This window comes from Eumetopias jubatus, unplaced genomic scaffold (genome assembly GCF_037043125.1).
Source record: "Eumetopias jubatus isolate StellerSeaLion01/CBP00866 unplaced genomic scaffold, mEumJub1_p1.0 scaffold_10, whole genome shotgun sequence".
NCBI classification, from domain to species: domain Eukaryota; kingdom Metazoa; phylum Chordata; class Mammalia; order Carnivora; family Otariidae; genus Eumetopias; species Eumetopias jubatus.
The window spans coordinates 76,955,317-76,973,024 of record NW_028274816.1 but is presented as its reverse complement, the minus strand read 5'-3'; the positions used below and the strand labels follow the sequence as shown (position 1 = coordinate 76,973,024).

The 17,708-nt window shown below is 51.9% G+C and overlaps 1 protein-coding gene across 2 annotated transcripts; it reads right to left on the bottom strand.

The window, feature by feature from the left end:
- Positions 1–309: 309 nt before the first annotated feature.
- CCDC42 (coiled-coil domain containing 42) lies at positions 310–11,840 on the bottom strand. Of its 2 annotated transcripts, XM_028125172.1 has the most exons (7): positions 11,758–11,840; positions 11,361–11,466; positions 11,062–11,166; positions 9,540–9,737; positions 4,802–5,023; positions 4,529–4,687; positions 310–387 (listed from the first exon to the last, which is right to left on the bottom strand). In XM_028125172.1, exons 1-7 carry the CDS (start codon positions 11,838–11,840, stop codon positions 310–312), a joined length of 951 nt encoding a protein of 316 aa, XP_027980973.1. The 2 variants fall into 2 exon arrangements, with proteins under 2 accessions (XP_027980973.1, XP_027980974.1); XM_028125173.1 differs by lacking the exon at positions 4,802–5,023.
- Between the last annotated feature and the right edge of the window lie 5,868 nt (positions 11,841–17,708).

The window sequence follows — 17,708 nt, the reverse complement described above, 5'->3', positions numbered from 1 at the left end:
TGTTTTCAAGTCCCTGGGCTGCCTAAGTGACCAGCTTCAAGAGGGGGTGCTTTTCTCCCCTCAATGGACCGTCTTCCCCATGAACAAACCAAAAAGGGACAGACCTTAGAAACAAACATCTTACAGAATTTAATGTTTTCAGGGACGGGAGGGACGGAGGCCTGAGGCAGGAAAATGGCAGGGTGTTCGCCAGCAGAAAGGCACAGGGGTCCCCAGACAGCTGGACTGGGCTGACGGGACTGCAAGCTCACCAGGAACCCATCTTCTCTCCGTCTCTGTCTCAGAACATTCTGGAACCGCGGCTGCTCCCTAAACCCGGACTTGTTGTTGTTCTTTCTTCCTCACCTCTGCCCAGATGTCCGACAGATCCTGGATAAACTGCTGGATCTAACAAGGCAAGGGGACCCGAGTTAGCCCACCCAGCATCAGGCCACCCCGTCCCCATACGGAGCACGTTGGGGCATAACCTAGAAGGAGTCGCTGTTTCTCTGCGACCGACTTCTTGAAGCATTTAACTTTCCCTTACTTGACAGTTATTCTAGTAGAAGCATCAGGCTTAGCAGACCGGGAGGCACAAACACGGAGCTCCTGGGGGCTGACATGGTGACAGCATGAAGAAAAACGGTGGACAGTCTGATGGATGGGGGAAAGACGAGGGGACGCTGAGCAGACTCGGGCCCTAGAAGCCTCTGGCAGGCGGGGGCCAGCAGTGTTGGGGGAGACGGCTACCCACAATTTAATAGCCTTCAAGGGGGGCATTTACTTGGAACCCAGAACCGATGCCCGTTTTGACAATCCTGAGTCACAAGGGAAGCTTGAGTTCTGTTCACTAGCTTCTGTTTCAAAGAACACGGGCTCCATGTGCCACGTGGGGACCTGGTCTATTGATGCAGCTCTGGGCAAATCAGTTCGTCTTTCTGGGACTCAGCTTCTTCATCTTCAAGAAGGGAAGGGGGAGAATGGGTTGACGTCGATGGCCTCTAAGACCTCAGTTCTAAAATCTCTCCTTTTCGAGAATGTTCCTGGAGATGGGACTACACAGACCATCCCAAACTCTCAACAACCCTGTCTGCCATGAATACTGTTACTATTATGGATACAATTCCTGTTTTGCAAAAGAGGAAACAAAGAGTCAATGAATTAAAGTCTCTTCCCCAAGGCTACAGAGGAGACAAGCCCAGAATTTTCCATGTTCTGTGTTCTTATAACCAGTCATCACACTCCCCCACAAAAAGGGTTCTGTGGTCAAGTTAGCTTTAGAAATGTTATCTGCTCGGAAAGTCTCAGGGCAGAACCATAGCAAAGACGGTGGAGTCCTGTGTGTAAAGACCATCTAACTTTGCTTCACTGAGAATTTTCCAAATCTATTAGTCCACGACCTCCTTTGATTCCCCCATAGGAAACTTGACCACCTCTTGGGGTCCTAGGATTTGCCAAGAACAATTAGGAAAATGCCACTCCAGAGAGCTCGGGTTTTGTTCAGGGATCATGCTGGACCTTCCAAGACACGGTACCATTGAATTCAAATTCAACCTTTTGCAAAATCATGCTTCCTAAGTTGTACTGTGGGACCATGCTCCTAAATTCTAGATAAGTGGCTGCCTTCCAGAGCTCCTGCTTGGCTGCGTCATAGGGATGTTTTTGGGAACATCCATGTGCTGGGAGTCTCTGCAGCCTCCTTGGGAAATTTCAATTAGAGTCAAGCACCGGAGAAGGTTTGCTCTGAGCACACCTACGTTTTCTCATTTTGGCACAAGAACTATGTGTTGCTTTTCCTTCTTGTCATCAGGAGGCACAGAACCAACTACTGACCCTCTTGAGCTACTCTCCTTTATACTCCAAGCATCTGCAGTCTGTATTTCTCACTCAGGCCTGGACCTTCGGTTGTGACGTTAATTTTCCCAGATCCTTGTTTTTAATTGTTTCAGGCTAGTTGATCATGTGTATGTCTGTCCATAGGCTCCCGTCCTATGGGGAGGCTGTGGGATATTTTTAAAATAACTTGAGCAGTAGGAAGTGTTCCTATAGAAAGCTCAAAATCGGGAGTGGACAGGCTGGGAGCTAGGGTCTGAGCAGGGAATGCTTGGGTGGGTTGGGGAGCTGGAGAGGAATGCTTGGGTGGGTTGGGGAGCTGGAGATGAACACTGCCTTGCTTTACAACAGCTAACAGAGAGGGGCCTGAGGACCTCCAGGAGTCCCTGAGATCCCTCTGCCAGGGACAGGGGTCTGCAGGGGCAAAGTCCTTTTTCAGTGATACGAAGACATTACTTGTCTTTTTCTGTCATGAGCATACAGTGGCTTTTTATCAGACTGGGGTGTTTCCATGACGTAGGGCTCTATCACAGCAGGTTGAATGCAGAAGCAGAGAGGAGAATCCACCTGTCCTCCATGAAGCCAGACATTAAATGGATTTGTGAAAGTGCGACTTGTCCCACAAAGTATTGTTTCCAAAACGTGTTTTTCATCAAGCATGCCATTGATGTTGATCGGCTTCTTCTTATCACTGAAAAGTGAATTCTTTTTAAGTTTTCTGCTTGAGTTTCTGATACGGTAAATATCAATAGACAAAAGCTCTTTGGGGGTCTTCAATCAACTTTAAGAGTATGCAGGTCTCCTGATACCAAAAAGTTTGAGAATCGCTGCTTTGGAACAAACTTTCTTAACAATTTCCTTCATAGTCTTTCAACTGTCAATAATTCTGCTCTACATACTTTGAGCTGCAGGCTGATTGTCCGGTTTGGGGAAATCCCTCTTCTGGGCTGGTCAGTGGGTGAAATCCTTTACATTTCATGAGTTTTACTTTTTTTTTTTTTAAGATTTTATTTATTTATTTTACAGAGAGAGACTGTAAGAGAGGGAACACAAGCAGAGGGAGTGGGAGAGGGAGAAGCAGACTCCCTGCCGAGCAGGGAGCCCGATGCGGGACTCGATCCCAGGACCCTGAGACCATGACCTGAGCCAAAGGCAGATGCTTAACGACTGAGCCACCTAGGTGCCCCTATTTTTGTTTTTTAAAAAGATTTATTTATTTATTAGAGAGAGCGTGCACCCGAGTTGGGGGAGGGGCCAAGGATGAGGGAGGGAGAGAATCTCAGGCTCCCCACTGAGTGCAGAGCCCCACGCGGGACTCAGTATCATGACCCTGAAATCATGACCTGAACAGAAACCAAGAGCTGGACGCTTAACTGACTGAGCCCCCATGGCGCCCCAAGTTTCATTTTTTTGTTGTTGTTAAATAGGGCAAGTACCTTCCAGTCCATGGCTTTTATTGGCTTGTGTTTCATATTCATTCACCAAACACTTATTGAGCACCTACTATGTGCCAGGCACTGTTCTAGATACTGAGATACAGTTGGGAACAAGGCAAACAGAAATCCCTGCCTTCTGGAGCTTAAATTCTATTATTTCACAGCAGAGCCCAAGGCTTTTGCCAAAGGAATGAAGAATTAGTCAAGGTTCTCTGCATGGCACGAGAAGCATGGCTAATGCATCTGCCCTCACGCAGTTACCCCAACTGTGGGATATGTGCATCTGTGGTCAGAAGTGAGATGATTTGGGGGTAGTGCATGCACATGGCATTGAACAGCTTTGAATCACGTAGTGAGAAGGGTATTTCCTTTCCAATTTCCTTTCAGTTACTTTATTTTTTTAAAAGTTTTACTTATTGGGGCACCTGGGTGGCTCAGTCGTTAAGCGTCTGCCTTCGGCTCAGGTCATGATCCCAGGGTCCTGGGATGGAGTCCCACATCGGGCTCCCTGCTCCGCGGGAAGCGTGCTTCTCCCTCTCCCACTCCACCTGCTTGTGTTCCCTTTCTCACTGTGTCTCTCTCTGTCAAATAAATAAATAAAATCTTAAAAAAAAGTTTTACTTATTCATTTGAGAGAGAGAGAGAGTGAGAGAGCACGCACACACAAGCAGGGGAAGGGGCAGAGGGAGAGGGAGAAGCAGACTCCCCAATGAGCAGGGACCCCCCCCCCACAATCATGACCCGAGCTGAAGGTAGACGTTTAACCAACTGATCCACCCAGGTGCCCCTCCTTTCAGCTATTTCAAAGAGAAACATCAGATTGGTATTAATAAGACCCTAACACTTCCCTAAACTTGCTGATTCCTCCCCCTACCCCCCAACCCCCAATTTTCTCTTTTCCCAAAGAGTGGACCTTGGGCACGAGCCTTCAGCCTCTTTCTAGAATTCAGTAAAACTGTTTTGCACAAGTACTGAGTTCACTAGTGGGTCCCTGCCATTGCCCTTGTGGACTACGACCAATGTTCTGAAGGTGTGGAACCCAGACCAGCACCATCACCTGGGAACTTGTTGAAAAATGGAAATTCATGGGTTCTCATCTCAGACGTACTGAGTCGGACACTCTGGGGCTGGGGCCCAGCAACCCTCCCCAGCCCCCAGGGTGACTCTGATCCTGTTAAATTTGAGAACCAGTTCTGTGGGGTTCATTCTTGCCTCAGACCAATGGACAACCATCTTAGCTCAGTAGACCCAGGGGCCAGGGCACTTGCGCTGCCTCTTACCATGTCCAGCTGTTTATGCGTGTCCTCCAGGGACACGGTGGTGGTCTCCTTCAGCTGCTTGCTCACGATCTGGAAGAGGTTCAGTGTCGCCATCTTAATGGTGCCAAGCAAGAGGGTCTTCTTGGCGGCAGTGTTCTGGATGTGTGCCCAGCGAGATTCCTGGGGAGGGGGTGGGGCCGGGACGTGAGCAGGTGTGTGCGCGCCCCGTGTGTGGTCCCTCGCTCACGCCGCGCCCGGAAGCCCCCCCGGCCACGCCCCCGGCCCCGCGCTCACCCAGACGATGACATCGCTGCGGGCGCGGTCAAAGCGCATCTGCAGTCGCGCCAGCTCGTTGTTGTGCTGCAGGATCTCGTCGTCCTTCTCCTCCATGTAGCGCGCCAGCCGCGCTTTGGCGCGCTCGATCTTCTCCTGGCCCTCCTGCGCCGACTGCATCAGGTCCTGGTGCATGCTCATCAGCGTCTTGTAGCGCGCAATCACCTCGTGGATCTCCTCGAACTGCGGCGGGGGCTCCGTCACTACACTGCTGCACCACCCCCCCCCCGCCCCGCCCCGGGCCCGATGGTGGGTGGAGGCCCCCCGCCCTGCCCCGCCTGCCAACCCCTTGCCTAGATGCCTCAGCCTAGCGGGGAGACCCTAGGCCAAGGTCAAAGGGCAGAGGCCGTAAGGGCGTTGGAGTCCCCTCCTGCTCGCCCTCCTGGGTTGGGGGCACATGCAATTGGAGCTGGGGTCCTGGGTCTGCATGTTGGGATCACCTGGGAGCTTTAAAAAGGACACCTGTCTGGCTCCACCCCTGAGAGAGTCATTTTATTTATGTATTTTTTTAACATTTTTTTAAAGATTCTGTTTATTTATTTGAGAGAGAGAGAACGAGAGATAGAGGGCACGAGAGGGAAGAGGGTCAGAGGGAGAAGCAGACTCCCTGCTGAGCAGGGAGCCCGACGCGGGACTCGATCCCGGGACTCCAGGATCGTGACCTCAGCCGAAGGCAGTCGCTTAACCAACTGAGCCACCCAGGTGCCCTATGTATTTATTTTTAAAGGTTTTATTTATGTGTTTGCGAGAGAGTGAGTGAGAGAGCACAAGCAGGGGCAGAGGGAGAGGGAGAAGCAGGCTCCCCGCTGAGCAGGGCTTGATCCCAGGACCCGAGATCATGTCCCGAGGGGAAGGCAGGTGCTCAACCTGCGGAGCCCCCCAGGCGTCCCCAGTAGATTCATTTAAATAAACAGGTCTGAGGTGGTCCCTGGCACCTGAATTTTGCAAAAAGGTCCCCCAGGTGATTCTAGAGGGTTGCTGGCTGGGGCTGGGGGGTTGGAGAGGTGCATTTTGAGAGGTCTCTCAAGGCAATAATTACCCTGTCCAAGAACGAGAACCACTTATAAGCCAGGCAGTATGCTAAATGTGAGGGACAGAGCAGGAGATAATGAAGCCAGACCCTGCTCTTTGGAAGCCTACAACTTGGGCTGGTGTGGAGGGAGGACAGACAGACAAGGAAAGAGTTACAACACGGAGTGATAAGCCCTATCTATGACGGGGGGTGGGGGGTGGGTGGGGCTGGTCAAAGATGTACGGTAATATCTTCAGCATAAGGCTTTCTGGTATTTGTTCACATCTGCTGAGGTCCCCTCTCCAGTGGGGGCTGGAGACGCTACCAGCGGGGCGGGTGGCCTGCCGGGCACAGCTGTCTCCTTCGGCATGGACCTGACCTTGCAGGCCACCCTCTCTCCCTAGAAGGCAGTGTGAACGCCGGCCTCCGCGTCGATAATGACTCTGTGGGGGAGCGCCACCCAAGTCAGCATTAGGGGAGGTGGGAACAGGCAGGTGGGGGAAGGTGAGGACAGGTAGAGGGAGTAGCTGCCTACAGACCACGGGTACGTGTGGCATGTTCAAGGTGCTCACGGGAGCTTAGTATGAATAATAGCCTGCGTTCAAGATGGGGAGGGACAGATCTGCCCGGAGGAAGTAACAAAAGTGCCCAGCAGCCCCGGAGGAGGAGCGTGGACTTCCTCCATTAGAGGGTTTTAGGAAGCAGAGAGATAACTTTATGTCTGCGTTGCCGAAAGTTCACCAAGTACACACACGACAGCAGGCGACAGTTAAAGCGAATGGCGCTCCCAGGAGCACCTGTCGAGTACTTGGTGCTGGTGTCCACAGGACGCAGGTACCAACCTGAAGAGGCCCCCGCTGTTTAAAGATGGGACACTTTGGGGCGCCTGGGTGGCTCAGTCGTTAAGCGTCTGCCTTCGGCTCAGGTCATGATCCCAGGGTCCTGGGATCGAGTCCCACATCAGGCTCCCTGCTCAGCAGGAAGCCTGCTTCTCCCTCTCCCACTCCCCCTGCTTGTGTTCCTGCTCTCGCTGTCTCTCTCTGTCCAATAAATAAATAAAATCTTTAAGAAAAAAAAAAAGATGGGACACTTTGCACATCAGTGACGAAAAGGGCAAAGGATTGACACATACCAGATAATGTCAACAATCCACGAATTCATAACATACTAACAACACGACAGGTCACCTTTGGAGGATGCCAGAGAATCAGTTCATGAATCCGAAAACTGTAATTCAGAATCAAGCACTTAACGAGCTTTTCCTTTAAGACTCACAAAGTCATCAAAGAGCTGATGAAAGGAAGATTCTCCTGATGAAGTCTTTCTTGGTGGTAGTTTCTTAGCTAATACGTGAAGAGACGACAGAACATTTCCGGCACCCTAGAAGGGCCTACCGCCCCCTTTCGGCTCAGTGTCTGCCCCCGCTACCAAAGAAACCAGAACTGTGGCTTCTATCACCAAAGATCCACTTCTACCTGTTCTTAAATCTATCAGTGGGATCATACGTATGTCCTCTTTTCTGTCTGGTTTCTTTGGATCAGCATCAGAATGTCTGTGACACTCGAGACACAAACATATCAACCAAATGCCGCATAGGGACCTTGTTGGGACCCTGATTGGAACAAACCAATTGTACACAAAGCATGTGTTGCAACAGTTGGGGAAATTTTAACATTGACTGCAGACTTGATATTAAGGAATTACGATCACATTTTTACCGGGTGTGATAATGGTATTGGCCTCATCTTTGAGAGTCACATACTGAAATACAGATGAGAAAAAAATATCACTTGCTTTGAAATGGCGAAGGTGGGAAGGTCCGGCGGATGATTTGATGAGTCGATGATTGTCAGAATTAGGTGATGAGTAACGGGCATTCAGTAGATGATTCTATTTTTGTATATGTTGGGAAGTTTCCACAACAAAACAATTTTTTTAAAGAAAAAGCATCATTGATCAGAAAAAGCAAGTCACGCAGAGACACGTGCAACACCCTTCATAGTTTAAGGATATGTACTATGTGGCCAAAATAATAACAAGCATAAGCATGAGCAGTTTAAAAATCAGGATGGTGGCTCCCTCCTCAGAGAGGGGGAGAAAGAAGGGGGTTTGGAAGCGGGGGCCCACAAGGGGTTTCAATTAGCAGTAGCGTCTTACTTAAGATGAAAGGACTGGAAGCCAATAGGGGGAAATATTAAGATTTGACAAGGTGCAGTGCATACCTGGGTGCTATTATATATTTCTCTATACTTTTGGGTGTGCTTAAAATATTCTGAAAGACGTAACGGAAGAATGAAAGAGGGAGGAAGAAAGCGGGGCGGGAGATCACGCTGGGAGAGCATAGGACAGGCTGGTGGCCAGGAATAAAGCAGCGTTGAACTCCGGATGAGGTGCACTGGGGGTCTGCATGAAGAAGGGGCAGGGGCTGGATTCCAGAAATACTTAGGAGGCAGAATAGACCAGATCTGCTGATTGATGGGCCGTGGGGAGGGAGGAGGGGGAGGAGGCGAGGATGAGGCCCCGGTTCTAGCAGGGCTGAGGGTGGGAGGCCACGCCATTCACAGCGCCAGACACGCACAGCGGGAGGACTGGCCTCGGGTGGCAGGAAGCTGATGAGCTGAGCCGAGGATTCCAGACCGTGGGTGTAGGGGCATGAAGCTCAGAGCCAGACACAGGCCAAGCTCCTCGGTTGTAAGACACACCTTTCCCCAGCTCTGAATCTGAGTCCTCTCTTATAATTTATCTGCTGTTTTGATACATAGTCTCCCCCACTCCCCCCCCACCCCATTATGAAAGAACCATTTATTGTACAATAGGTACCTTAGAATGGAACACATAACAGATTTGGGCTTCACACTTGCATAAGTTAGTTCTAGTACAGGACTTTAGAAATTATCTGGGAATTTGAAAGCTGTCCATCCTTTGTCTCCCCTGGCGCTGCCCTCAGGACACTGACCCACCCCCCCAGAGGGCATACCCCATACCTGGCACACACCCCTCCCAGAGGGCATACCCCATACCTGGCACACACCCCTCCCAGAGGGCATACCCCATACCTGGCACACCCCCCCAGAGGGCATACCCCATACCTGGCACACACCCCTCCCAGAGGGCATACCCCATACCTGGCACACCCCCCCAGAGGGCATACCCCATACCTGGCACACACCCCTCCCCCACCGCTGTGAGGGGCCCTGCCTGTTGCTGTCACATGGGGGATGTGGGAGGCATCCGTGGGAGGTCCCTTGAGTTGCTCAGGGAGAGAAGTGGAGGGTCAGGGACAAAGACCCGAGGACCATTTAAGGAAGGAGCCAGGAACAGGAGCCCCCCCCACCCCAGGAGGCTGAGGAGGAAGGGCCAGAGGTGGGAGGAGGGGAGGAGACAGGGGAGGAGCCCCAAGGAAAGGGCAAAGCCCTGTTTCAAGGAGGCGTGTGCACCAGCCCAGGGCCCGGCCTGTGCACTGTGCTCGCTAGCTCTGCATTGCATTCTCTCCCTTTTTCTCTCCCCGGACTCCCAGGTAAACAAAACACAGCAGGGAGGAGGGGGAGCAGGGGTGGGTGCCAGCCACATCCTGCTGCAGGCAAAGCTAGTCACTGGTGGTCCCAAGCGAAACCTCGCTCCCCCAACACACACACACACACACACACACACACACACACACACACGCACGCACGCCGCCCAGCTCACCTCCGAGTTCTCCACCACCTTCTCCAGGTACTTGTTGAAGATGGAGTAGTCCTGCAGCTTTGTGCTCAGCTTCTGGTGCTCCAGCCGCAAGGCCACCAACTCCTGCTTGGCCTTGGCCAGCTCTCGCACACGCTGCCTCTTCAGCTCCCGCTCCTTGCTGGCTTTCTTCAGGGCGCGGATCCGCTTCTGGTCGTTCTCCTGGGGTGGGCGAGGGGCGGAGGTGGCACCCGTGGGACACTGGGCCCGTCCTCCCTTCTGTCTGCCGGCGATGGGCAGGGATCGCCGGGCCGCCCCTGTGGGCAAGGAGGCCCGGATTCCCTCCCCATTTGGTGCTTGGTACTTGGTGCCTCAATTTCTCCAGCTGTAGAAAGGAGAGGCCCTGGGCAACCGTGCTCCAGCTGGGAGAGGTATCAGGCTGAGGCTGGAGCCAACGGTACAGACTACTGGTGTCCTCAAAGAAAGGGCATTCGGGCTGACACCCCCTTCTCCTTCATTCTGCAAAGCCCTTCCCGCAAGATCAGGGGGCACACGCACCCCTCACAGTGCACCGGTGTGGTTCCTGTCCCGCTTCATGGATGGAGGACATTTGGAGGCAGGTGGAGAAGACACAGGGAGGGTTTGCACTCTGCCCCGTGAGCCCGGGAGAGGACCCAGGGTCCCCTAAACCAGTCCAATTGTGCATCATAATCCCCCGGGGAGCTTTTTAAAAATGCAGTTCCTGGGTCCCCCCCCCCCCCCGAGGCCCATTGAAAGCACAGAGGGAGTCCCAGGGGTCTGTATTTGTGACAGTTTTCCAGGATTGCCAGGCTGCTGGGCCTCTGGCAGCCCTTGGAGAAGCTCTCAGGCCCATCTCCTGCCACCCCACCCATGCCACTAGGCTTTCTCTGGCCAGTAAGGACCTGACCCCTGGAGAACGTGCCCAGCCCCATCAGCTTCCTCTCCCACCTGGAGAAGGCACAGAGCAAGACAGCACTGCTTAAGAGCAGGGCCGCCCCCTCGAGGGAAGTGCAGGCCAGGGATGCCCCACCCTCACCCCCCTCCAGAGCTGGGCCAGGCGCCCTCAGGGCTCCATCAGGGCTGGTCGGGAGAAATCTGGGTGGTCAGATCACTCCTCTAAGGACTGATTGAAAGGAGTTGTCTCCGGATGGACTCTGGGGCCTGGTCCTTCAACCAACCCCTGGTCCTTCAGCGGAAGGATGGAGGGGTGGGCGGGCGGCCTGTCTGAGTCATCTGTGTAGCCCCACATGTTCAGCCCTGCCTGTCATCCTCCACCCATTCATTCATTCCCCCGAGACATTGCATGTACCAGGTACAGGCGAGGAAACGGTGAACCGCCGTCAAGAAGGGCCCAAAGCAACAGGGAAACAGGAAATTACAAACCGTAATGAGTGGGGACATAAAGGGAGAAGCCCTAGGCCTTGCTGAGCAGTGAAGAGATGCTAACCCAGGGCGAGGAGTCAGCAAAAGCAAGGAAGAGGGGGAGATGGGGGAGGGGCAATTTGCAGCCTGGGGGCCCTCATACCTGGATGAACTGCTCAAACTTCTGGATGTGGGCCTTCAGCTGGGCCTCCTTGATGCCCAGCTCCTCCCAGCGCAGGTTCAGGGTTTCCATTCTACGCTGAAATGTCTTGGAGTGGGGGCAGCAGAGAGGTCAGGAGGGCCCCTGCACCTCCTGCCCCCAGGGCCTCTGCCCCCAGGCCTCCCACCTTCTCCCCTGCGCAGGACTCCGGGCTCCAGCCACGGGAACCCACACAATGGGGGGGGGCGTCCTCAGGCTCCAAACCCTACTGCCCTTCCCGCACTGCACTCCCGAGTCCCCACCTCCTTCTTCTGCTCCATAACTTGGTGCATGATCTTGGCCTCCTTCTTCTTCTCCAGGAGCCGGATGGATGGGGACTCCGACTGATCGTCAATGTTGGGGAACTTTCTGCCCAGGACATGGGGTGGGAGAGGCTGGTGGGTGCTGAGCACCCCGGGGGCAGGCTGGGGCTTGGCCAGCCCGTGGGGAGGCAAGGGGGGGTCCTGTCCCCCGACGTGAGGGAAGGGAGTCATGTGTGGGGAGGGCTGTGTTGGCATCTGGGAATGGGGGGCAGGGCTACAGGTGCTGGGGGTCTGGGTGGGGTGGTGGATTGGTGTCAGGGTCAGGGGGCAGTGACTTGGGGCTCAGGGTTACCGGGGGGGGGCATGGCGGGGGCGGCACGGACCCCGAGAGACTCACTGCAGCAGTTGTAACAGGCGCTCCCCATACTGCAGCCGGAAGTACTCTGCCAGGTCTTCCTCCTCCATGATGCCCAGACTCATGCTGCTGCTGACCCAGGGGGCCCGGCGGCCGGGGCCTCGCAGGGAAACGGTGGCTGGGGGAGCCGCAGGTGGCTCCGGGGTGCTGGCTGGGCTCTTGCTTCTCCCTTCCTCCTGCTTTTCAGGGTCCCACGACGGCGGGAGGCTGGTGGGTCAGCAGCTCGGGGTGAGGTGTTGGCAAATGAAGGGAGATCTGGTTACCTGGCAACAGGCCTGGTTCTGTGGACCACCCATGGAACCCAGGCTTTGCTCTCTGACCCTTGTCCCCCGCCAACCGCAGTCCTGCTGGAATCCTGCGTTCTGCTCCTGCATTTACCCTCTCCCCCCCCCACACACCCCAGGAACTCTGGGGAGAAGTTAGGCCTGATTAGATGCTGGTGTCCAGGCCTGGGAGGCAGGGTCTGGGGGTCCATGACCTAACAGGGGGGTTCCGGTGGAGGGGTGTCCTTGGGGGTTCAGGTGTGTGTGTGAGGGTCAGAGAGGGCCTGGGGCTGGGACAGATGGCCCAGAAGAAAAGGAGGCAGGGGTGGGCGCCGGCGGGAGGGTGGGAGGGTGGGAGGAGGCCAGAGCTTGAGAACCAAGGGGTGGGCGAGGGTAGGCGGGGAGCCTGGGGACCAAAGAGGCCACCCCGGGGGATGTGGAGGGGGACCCCCCCGGGGGTGTAGCCGACTCAGGGCCAGTGCCATCAAAATATGAAGAAAAGCCACATCCTGGTACCGCGACCGTCTCACACGTGTCCCTCATCAGAGCTGCCTTCCTTGATCCCGTCAGAGCACTGGGCACGAGCTCACTGGGGCCCCGGGCCGACGCCCAGACTCGAGACCCCGTGGGAGGCGGGCGCCGAGAGGTCCCGGGCGGGGGTGACGGCCGCGACCTCGAGTCCCCGCTGCGGGACATAGGCTCCCGGCTGCGCGCCGTCTCCTCTGTCCCCCGCCCGCGCGGGCCGCGGGGCTCGGCCCCTCCGGATCTGGGGCGGGGGCTCCCTCCGCGGCCCTGCGGCGCCGGGACCCGAGAAGCCCACCCTGCGGCATTGCCGGTCCTCTGGCGCCCCCTGCTGGCCGCCCGACGCGGGGGGGCCGAGTGGGAGGTGCAGTGGGGGTGCTGCCCAGCCCCCTCCTCACCGTCCCCCCCCCACCGCCGCCGTCCCTTCTCCCAGCCCCCCTCCGGAACAGTCCGCCGCCCCCCGGGGCCAGGGGTGGGGGAAGCAGGACAGCTCCCACCCCCCCCTGAGGCCCCCAGCAGCCCGCAATGGTTCTCACCGGGGGCGCCCCAAGGAAACGGAGCCAGCAGGATGACTGTAGGGTCCGCAAAAGGGGATGTTTCTCTCCTTGTGCGTTGCTAGAGTCCGGCACAGTCAATTTGGGCTTTACCTTCTTCCTCCCCTTGAGGAGGGGGCTGTCTGCTTCTCGGATCCCCGGTTTGCCCTGGTCCGTCTGGACGCATCCTTGGTCGCGTCTATGCAATCAGGTGGCCCAGGGCCACGTTGGTGCATACAGGTGGCAGCTAAGGGCATCCTCACCTCCTGTGCGGGCACCCCTCCTGCCTGGGAGCTCTTTCTGTTGCTTCCTCTGGACCTCGCTTGAGAACCTCCCTCTCCATTGCCCACCACCGTCCTTCTCTGGGGTCTCACTGCCCTTTTCAGGGGCCATAGGGACGATGCAGGGCGGCCTGGGATTCACAGAACTCCCGCACTCTTCCTTCCCTGGGGGAGCCCAGCTTCCCTCCCCGCGCCCCCTCCACCCCAGCCTTTGTCCATCTTGCTGTTTGCCTCTGAGGCATCTAGAAGATCTCCTGTTGGATTTAGGCTGTGGGAAAACAATAGGCATTTCTGTTTTCTGTCCGTCCCATCCTCCCTCTGCTTTAAAAGGACAGGAGGAGGGCGCCTGGGTGGCTCAGTTGGTTAACCGACTGCCTTCGGCTCAGGTCATGATCCTGGAGTCCCGGGATCGAGTCCCGCATCGGGCTCCCTGCTCAGCAGGGAGTCTGCTTCTCCCTCTGACCCTCCCCCCATCTCATGTGCTTTCTCTCTCATTCTCTCTGTCCCTCAAATAAATAAATAAAATCTTAAAAAAAAAAAAAAGGACAGGAGGAAAATATCAGGAGAAAAAAAGCTCTATCTAGGTTCATATCTTAAAAAATGTTATCCTGCATATCCATACAGAACAGCATAGTGCTGGGGACACAATCAAGTACTGGGTGTGAGGAAATCACATTTTGTCCATGTTATATTCCAATTCCATGTATGTCTTATAGTCCCTGTAAGTGGAGTCACACAGATGAATTTTATTAATATGTTTCAAAATGACTCCTTGTATGGGTTGAGTATGTTTCAATGGCTTAACAAGGTCTTTGTCAAATCTTTTTTTTAAAGATTTATTTATTTATTGAGAGAGAGAGCATGTGGGGGTGGGGGGTGGGAGGGAGGGTCAGAGGGAGAGGGAGAGAGAAAATCTTCAAGCAGACTCCCCGCTGAGCGCGGAGCCCAATGCAGGGGCTTGATTCCATGATCCCCAGACCATGACCTGAGCGCAAATCAAGAGTAAGGATGCCTGACCAACTGAGCCACCCAGGTGCCCCTCAGATGCTTTTCTTTCTTTCTTTCTTTCTTTCTTTCTTCTTTCTTTCTTTCTTTCTTTCTTTCTTTCTTTCTTTCTTTCTTTCTTTCTTTCTTTCTTTCTTTCTTTCTTTCCTTTCTTTCTTTCTTTCTTTCTTTCTTCTTTCTTTCTTTCTTTCTTTCTTTCTTTCTTCTTTCTTTCTTTCTTTCTTTCTTTCTTTCTCTTTCTTTCTTTCTTTCTCTTTCTTTCTTTCTTTCTTTCTTTCTTCTTTTCTTTCTTTCTTCTTTCTTTCTTTCTTTCTTTCTTTCTTTCTTTCTTTCTTTCTTTCTTTCTTTCTTTCTTTCCTCTTTCTTTCTTTCTTGATTTTATTTATTTGAGATACAGTGAGCAAGAGAGAGCATGAGCAGGGGGAGGGGCAGAGAGAGATGGAGAAGCAGACTCCCCGCTGAGCAGGGAGCCTGATGTGGGACTCAATCCCAAGACCCTGAGATCATGACCTGAGCTGAAGGCAGCCACTTAACTGAGTGAGCCACCCAGGTGCCCCTCAGATGCTTTTTCTACATGTATTGAGATGATCATGTGTCCTTTATCTTTTATTCTGTTGATATGGTGTCTCATATGGAATGATTTTCACATGTTAAACCAAACTTGCGTCCCAGGGATCAACCCCATTTGGTCTTGGTGTATACTATTTTTGATGAGTTGTTGAATTCAGTTTGCTAGTATTTTATTGAGGATTTTTGCATCTATGTTCATCAGAGATATTGGCCTGTAGCTCTCTTGTGGTGTCTTTCCCCTGACATTGGTATCCGTGTGATGTTGGCCTCATAGAATGAGTTTGGAAGTGTTCCCTCTTCTTCTATTTTTTTGGAAGAGTTTGAGAGGTTTTGGTATTAATTCTTTGGATGTTTGGTAAAGTTCAGTCGTGAAGCCATCAGAGTCCTGGGCTTTTCTTTGGAGGTTTTAGATGACTAGTCCAGTCGCCTTATTTGTTATTTATCTGTTAAGTCTATTTCTTGTTGATTCACTCTTGTTAGGTTCTATGTTTCTAAGAATTTATCAATTTCTGGGTTATCCAATTTGTGTGCATCTAATTGTTCATAATCCTTTTGATTTCTGAGGCATCTGGTGTGATGTCTCCTCTTTCATTTATTTTATTTATTTGAGTTTTCTCTCGCTTTTTTCTCAGTCTAGCTAAGGGTTTGATTTCACTTTTCAAAAAACCAACTCTTAATTTTATTGATTTTTTTTCTATCCTCTGATTTATTTCTGCTCTGATCTTTATTATTTTCCTTCCTCTGCTAACTGTGGGGTTACTGTGATGTTCTTTTTCTGGTTCCTTGAGGTGTAAAGTTAGGTTGGTTTGTGGTTATGTTTTTTTGTATTTTTGTTTTTTTGAGATATTTCTTTTCAATATAGGCATTTATTGCTATAAACTTCCCTCTTAGTGCTGCTTTGGTGCATCTCATAAGTTTGTCCTCGTTTTTGTTTGTCTCAAGATAATTTTTAAGTCTCCTTTTGATGTCTTCTTTGACCTACTGGTTGTTCAAGAGTCTGCAAGCTTACATTGCAGATGGTTATTGGTCTTAAGTATAAAAGTAAATTATGTTTTCTGCCCCTGGTGAAAGAGCTGTCAGAATATAGCCTTGATGCAAAGAGGTGCATAAGCCACAGGTGAGCCTCTGGAGACAGTTTAAATTCTGACCCAAAGCATATGGAGTCTTCATTTTCCTGCATCCACACCAACACTGTATATTACCAGTCTTTACATTTTTTTTTGCCAGTCGGGAGAAAATGATAGTTTATTGTTGTTTTGTTTTAATGTCCCTAATTATTGGTGAGGCTATGCATCTTTTCATGCATATAGCCATTTCTTCTGTTTGTTTCCTGGTCATATTCGATGCACATTAAGAAATTGAGGTTTTTTTTTTGTATTTTTGTTGATTTATAGGATATAACTGATATGTAAGAGATATTGATTATAGCAATATATGTCAATATATAGGATATATTGATTCTGGATAGTAATCCTACATTTTTGATGCTCTTCTCTACCAATCCTTTTTTTTTTAAAGATTTATTTATTTATTTATTTGAGAGAGAGCGAGAGAGCGAGCAGGGGGGCAGAAGGAAAGAGATACTTTAGTAGACTCCTCACTGAACTCAGAGCCCGATGCAGGGCTCGATCCCACGACCCTGAGATCATGACTTGAGCCAAAACCAAGAGTCAGACACTCAACCGACCGCACCCCCCCAGGGACCCCACCAATCCTAGTATTTTTGAGTCAGTTGGACGAGCATTTGATGCAAGAAGAGATAGGGGAGGCAATAAAGGGCTAGATGGTCAACAGCTAGTAACCCAAGCTGACTTACAAATCACTAGAATGAGTTTTCTCTTCTTAAAAGCAGAGATGGCACCAAGATGAAGAGGGGAGGCAACTCCGTGCCCCCATCACAGGAGATACAGCAGACCTGCAGTCCCCAAGAACATTTTGAGCTCTTAGGCTCAGTGCAGACCCTTTTATTACTAAGGCTAAGTCTACCCCTTTGTGAGTGCCTTCTTTGACATTGCACAGACTCTTCCCAAACTCCTCTCAGACCTGACCTGCCTCCTTTGCATGTGGTTTATGGTATCAGTGACACCGGGTTCTATCCCGTGACAGAACCTGTCTGGAGTGCTACCTGCCCATTCCATTTGCTTGTCCCTCCTCCCATACCATAGCTTTCTCTTAGGACCAATATTACCCAATATGGATATGCAAATATTTTCTCCAAGCTTATTGTTTGTCTTTTAAATTGCTGGTTCCTTTTATCATAGAAATTTAAAATATTTATCCAAATATGTTGATCTTTTTTTTTTATTTTTGGGGGTTGGGACTTTGGTGTTTCATTAAAAAAAAAAGTCTTACACACTCAAAATTATGAGTGTATGTCAACCCATTTACTTTTAGAATTATATTACTTTAAAATGTGTTTTGGGGAGCACCTGGGTGGCTTGGTTGGTTGGGCATTTGCCTTCCCTTCAGGTCATGATCCCAGGGTCCGGGGATCGAGCCCCACGTCGGGCTCCCTGCTCAGTGGAGAGCCTGCTTCTCTCTCTCTCTCCTTCTGCCCCTCCCCCACTCGTGTGTGTGTGTGTGTGTGTGTGTGTGTGTGTGTGTGTGTGTGTGCACTCTCTCTCTCTCACTCTATCTCAAATAAATAAAATATTTTTATTTATTTATTTGAGAGAGAGAGAATGAGGGATAGAGAGCACGAGAGGGAAGAGGGTCAGAGGGAGAAGCAGACTCCCTGCCGAGCAGGGAGCCCGATGTGG

What these genes read in the sequence shown, in the direction of transcription:
- CCDC42 (XM_028125172.1), bottom strand. Translation starts at nt 11,840, where the DNA reads ATGAGTCTGGGCATCATGGAGGAGGAAGACCTGGCAGAGTACTTCCGG. An exon ending in CGCCTGTTACAACTGCTGCA is followed by an intron (nt 11,467 to 11,757) that starts GTGAGTCTCTCG and finishes TGTCCTGGGCAG; the next exon opens with AAAGTTCCCCAACATTGACG. An exon ending in TTATGGAGCAGAAGAAGGAG is followed by an intron (nt 11,167 to 11,360) that starts GTGGGGACTCGG and finishes CCCCACTCCAAG; the next exon opens with ACATTTCAGCGTAGAATGGA.